Source organism: Hippocampus comes, unplaced genomic scaffold, assembly GCF_001891065.2.
Source record: "Hippocampus comes isolate QL1 unplaced genomic scaffold, H_comes_QL1_v1.1 scaffold73, whole genome shotgun sequence".
NCBI classification, from domain to species: domain Eukaryota; kingdom Metazoa; phylum Chordata; class Actinopteri; order Syngnathiformes; family Syngnathidae; genus Hippocampus; species Hippocampus comes.
Window position 1 is genome coordinate 916,684 of NW_017806238.1, and position 4,155 is coordinate 920,838.

A 4,155-nucleotide genomic window follows, 5' to 3' on the forward strand; every position below is an offset into this window, starting at 1 on the left:
TGCCTTACGCGGGCCATTTCTTCTTCGTCTTTTAATTTACTGGCGGATTACAGCTCTTTGATGCATACCGCCACGTCCTGGACAGGAACCGCAAAGAGCCATAACGGTATTGTGTATGGTCGCACATAAACAATGAATGGAATTTACTTATTGCCATTGTAGCATGTATAATAAAGTGTTTCCTGCCATCAGGACCAAACAAGGCAGAAAGATGCTAAACTAGACACGAAAAAAAACAACGCAGGAAGTGAGTTCACAGTAGTTTATTGTTAAATAATGTCATACAAACAAATTGATGAAGCTGAACGGAATTTAAAAATAGAAACGGCTGCTGAGAAAAATCACAAATCGTTCCGGCTGGATTCAAAATATTGTAGATTAATAAATCCACGGCAAGATACATTTGTGATACCATAAATATCCCATGAATGATCAAGTTGACATTTTGAAGTCACGAGCTCCACCGAATATGTTGAGACATCGAATCGCAGCAGAACCAAACACTGTTGGATCATAGAACCACTAAGCTATATTAATGCTGTATATGAAAATATTTATCATTTATTATTAGTTATGTGTATAAAGTATATATGAGATTTCAAATATAATTACAAAACAAAACACACAATAGGACTGCAAATACAAACCCTCACACAGAGACATTCTTGACAATCAATCATATATGCAACGTGTGTCAACAAGACATTATAAACAGAAACTTTATTTCAGGTTTCAACGACATGAAGTTGTCTTGTGCAAATGATAAGGGATAAATAAGTCTCCTTCTATTCTTTTGGTGTTCAAAGCAGATTCCGTATTTATATAAGCTACCAGGTGAAGGAGATATGCAAATGAGTAGATTTCTTTCAAAAATGACAATGGATTGTTGACAAAACACTTCTGTGCAAACATACAGTTAGCTTGGGCAAAACAAAACAAAAAAAAAATTGTGTTCGATTATAACCGTTAATAAACCAATGCCAATATTTAGAAGATTGCACAGTATCCCCGTATGACACTTAGAAATATTCAAATTGTGATGAATGGCTTTAGGATAGACGTAGCAGGTTAGCAAGTCAAGATGAGGGGGAAAAAAAAAAGGTTCAGTGCTTCTAATGGCTTAATGAATATTTCTTGATAGCGTATTTTGTAAAATAAGCAACAGTTTCATACAAATGTTACAGTTAGTGTTCTAAAAGCCATTACTATGCATATTTATCTTGTTTCGGTAATGTCAACTTTCAATGCTATTTATTTATGTATGTATTTATTTTACTAAACATGACAAGCTTTATAGATGGAACTGTACTCAGTAAGACATTCAACCAGCAGAATTTAGTTCCAAGACCGACCAAGCTATTCGGTTTTAGTAGCTCAGTGGGTAAAACCCGTATATATTTGCGGTTCGGAATTCGCAGTTTCACCTACACCCAGGATATTATTATTTTTATTGTTATTATTATTATTTTAATTTTTTTTTAAGAGGCGGGAGACAGATCCTATTTTGCGGTTTTATACTCAGGTCCCAGATGCCACCAGATGAAACCAAAGCAATACTGCTATTGGTCTAGCGTCATCTGGTGACATTTGGGTGGCAAAGGAAGAATTTGACACGGAGATGAGGAGTGTGAATTGCACAAAAGGAGTGAATTGACGTCATCGTGTGGCATCTGTGTGCAATTTCAACCTCTTTTAGGGAGTAGTGGTGATTGTAGTGTTTCACAATTTGCGGCAAGGGTCGGTCTCTATCCCATGTGAAGAGTGAAGGATCTCACACACACACACACACACACACACACACACACACACACACACACACACACACACACACACACACACACACACACACAAAAGAAGGCGATAGAAGAATTCAGGAACAGTTTAAGGTGACAGTAGACAGTTTCCAAACAGCCAAACGTGTGTTGTCGTGACGAAAATCTGGTTTAAGTTAGTAATTATGAGACCCAAAATATTACCATTTTGATCACATCCGTTTGGGAACAGATTAGCCATAATCAACATTTTCATCACTGTAAACGCACAAAGAAACATCTTCAGGGAAGTATGGCCACATCAGATAGTATAGTCTTCATATGTGGATGGAGAAGGATAACGTCGGCAAGGTATCTTGATCTGGTACTGGAGCTGATTATCGTGTACCCTAACATGCGCACATGTAACTCACTCAGTCCATCTTCTCTTTGTGAACTAGTTTAGGGGCATCCACAAAGTCTTGCCCATTAAAGAGGATGATGGTGGCTGTAATGGCACTGCAAGCGCCCCAAAACATCACATAAGCGAAAGTCTCTGTCCATGTGTCACCTGAAAGACAACAAAGCGGAAATATCATTGCGTGCTTTGGGAGGCACCTGCGCACGATTTAGTCTGCACAGCACAGATGTTTGCGCGCGTCAACCTCCAAATTCCACATTTGTCAGTTTCATGGGCATTTTAGAGGAGGTTTCAATGTACCGAAGTTACCACAGCAACGTTGCTATTCTCGTTTTTAAAGGAAAGGGCACGGTGTGATGTCTCCCAGCTAATCGCTGAAGAAAATGTATATTTGGAGCCACTTCTGAAGGTTATCATTTAAATTTTACAAATATTTTGATGCGTACCGTATTTTCCGCACTATAAGGCGCTTTGGAGTACAAGGCGCATCGTCAATGAATGGCCTATTTAAAAACTGTTTTCATACATAGGGCGCACCACATTACAAGGCCCATGTAGAATGAAAGCCAAAATAGGCTGCGGTTGCGTTATGCATCCATGATGGAGCTACGCCAAAGGCAGTACAATACAGCTGTATTTATAGAGAGCAATGGCTGCAGCTGCATTGTGCATCCACTGGATGGAGCTACACTAAAGGGATGACAATACAATACAGCTTTATTTTCTGAGAGCACAGATGTCAAACTCAAGGCCCGGGGGCCAGATCTGGCCCACCACATAATTTTATACGGCCCACGAAAACAGCTCAAACATGTCAACTTCCATGATCCTTTCTAAAATGTCTACCAAAATGTAAAATTCTCATACGTAATAAATAAGAGATATATTCTAAGCATTTTCTTGTTACAAAACCCTCATTACAGTAACTTAAACAATCGGGGAAGAAACCGTTATTCTTGACTTCTTTTTTTTTTTTTGTCATAACGGCCCTCCAAGGGAAACTGTAACTAAAATCAGGCCCGCCACAAAAATGAGTTTGACACCCCTGATTTTGAGCTTTCATAACGGCTGCAACAACAACAATAACAAAGCGCTTTACAGAACATTTAAAGTATTACGTCCAAGAAATCTGAATATTGATCCATATATAAGGCGCATCGGATTACGAGACGCACTGTCAGCTTTTGAGAAAATCGACTGCTTTTAGGTGCGCCTTATAGTGCGGAAAATACGGTACTCTAATTTCTATGTATTTAAACATCTGAATCGAAATAAGTGGATTGGTTGAAGACAAAAAAATATGGATTTGAGTTTGGGAGGAAAACAATACTGTCACATGTATGCCTGACCTGTAACATTTTTTTTTCTCCAAATGATTCCAGCACATTTGCTCATTGTCAAACAGGAAATGCAACAATCTGCAACTGACAACGGTGTTTGGTCATAAGTGCTCATGTAAACGGAATGTCACACCAAGGCCTTCTTCATACAAAACCTCTCCCTCCCAAATGAGAGGAGTTGATTCATTAATAGTACTGACTGTATCATATATCCGAAATAAACTTTCACCTCTAATCACTTAGTACTGTTATCCACCACTGGATCTCACTATTATAATCATTGTTACATCATCAATATATTTTTTTTACACTGCTGTTTCTTTGTGACGTTATTAAAGTGTCTTTTTACACTTTACATATGTGATCAGAGATGAAAGTGGACTTTTCTGAAAATTCCGGAAAAAAAAAAAAAATTATATATATATATCGCACTTGGCCGATCACGCATGAATTAGTTTACGCAAAACGCTATTCAAATACTCGACATTCAATGATTAATCTTCCTTTTGTGTGCACACGTGTACCCTTTGTAGCTTCCGTTCGGGCCGAAATTTCGAAATCTCCGAGATATGGCGAGGCCATGAGAATGCGAGGCGAGGGTATTACTGTTGTGGCGACGCCACTCAAACTAAGCGAGGCTAAG

At 38.5% G+C, this 4,155-nt stretch overlaps 1 protein-coding gene across 1 annotated transcript in view; it reads right to left on the bottom strand.

Annotated features, from left to right (window-relative positions):
- Positions 1–250: 250 nt before the first annotated feature.
- Positions 251–4,155, bottom strand: part of sacm1la (SAC1 like phosphatidylinositide phosphatase a) — a 14,040-nt gene continuing 10,135 nt past the window's right edge. Inside the window, exon 20 of the mRNA XM_019857319.1 lies at positions 251–2,322. Within this exon, the coding sequence (XP_019712878.1) occupies positions 2,186–2,322 (137 nt within the window). The 3' untranslated portion in view covers positions 251–2,185. The remainder of the gene's footprint in view (positions 2,323–4,155) is intronic.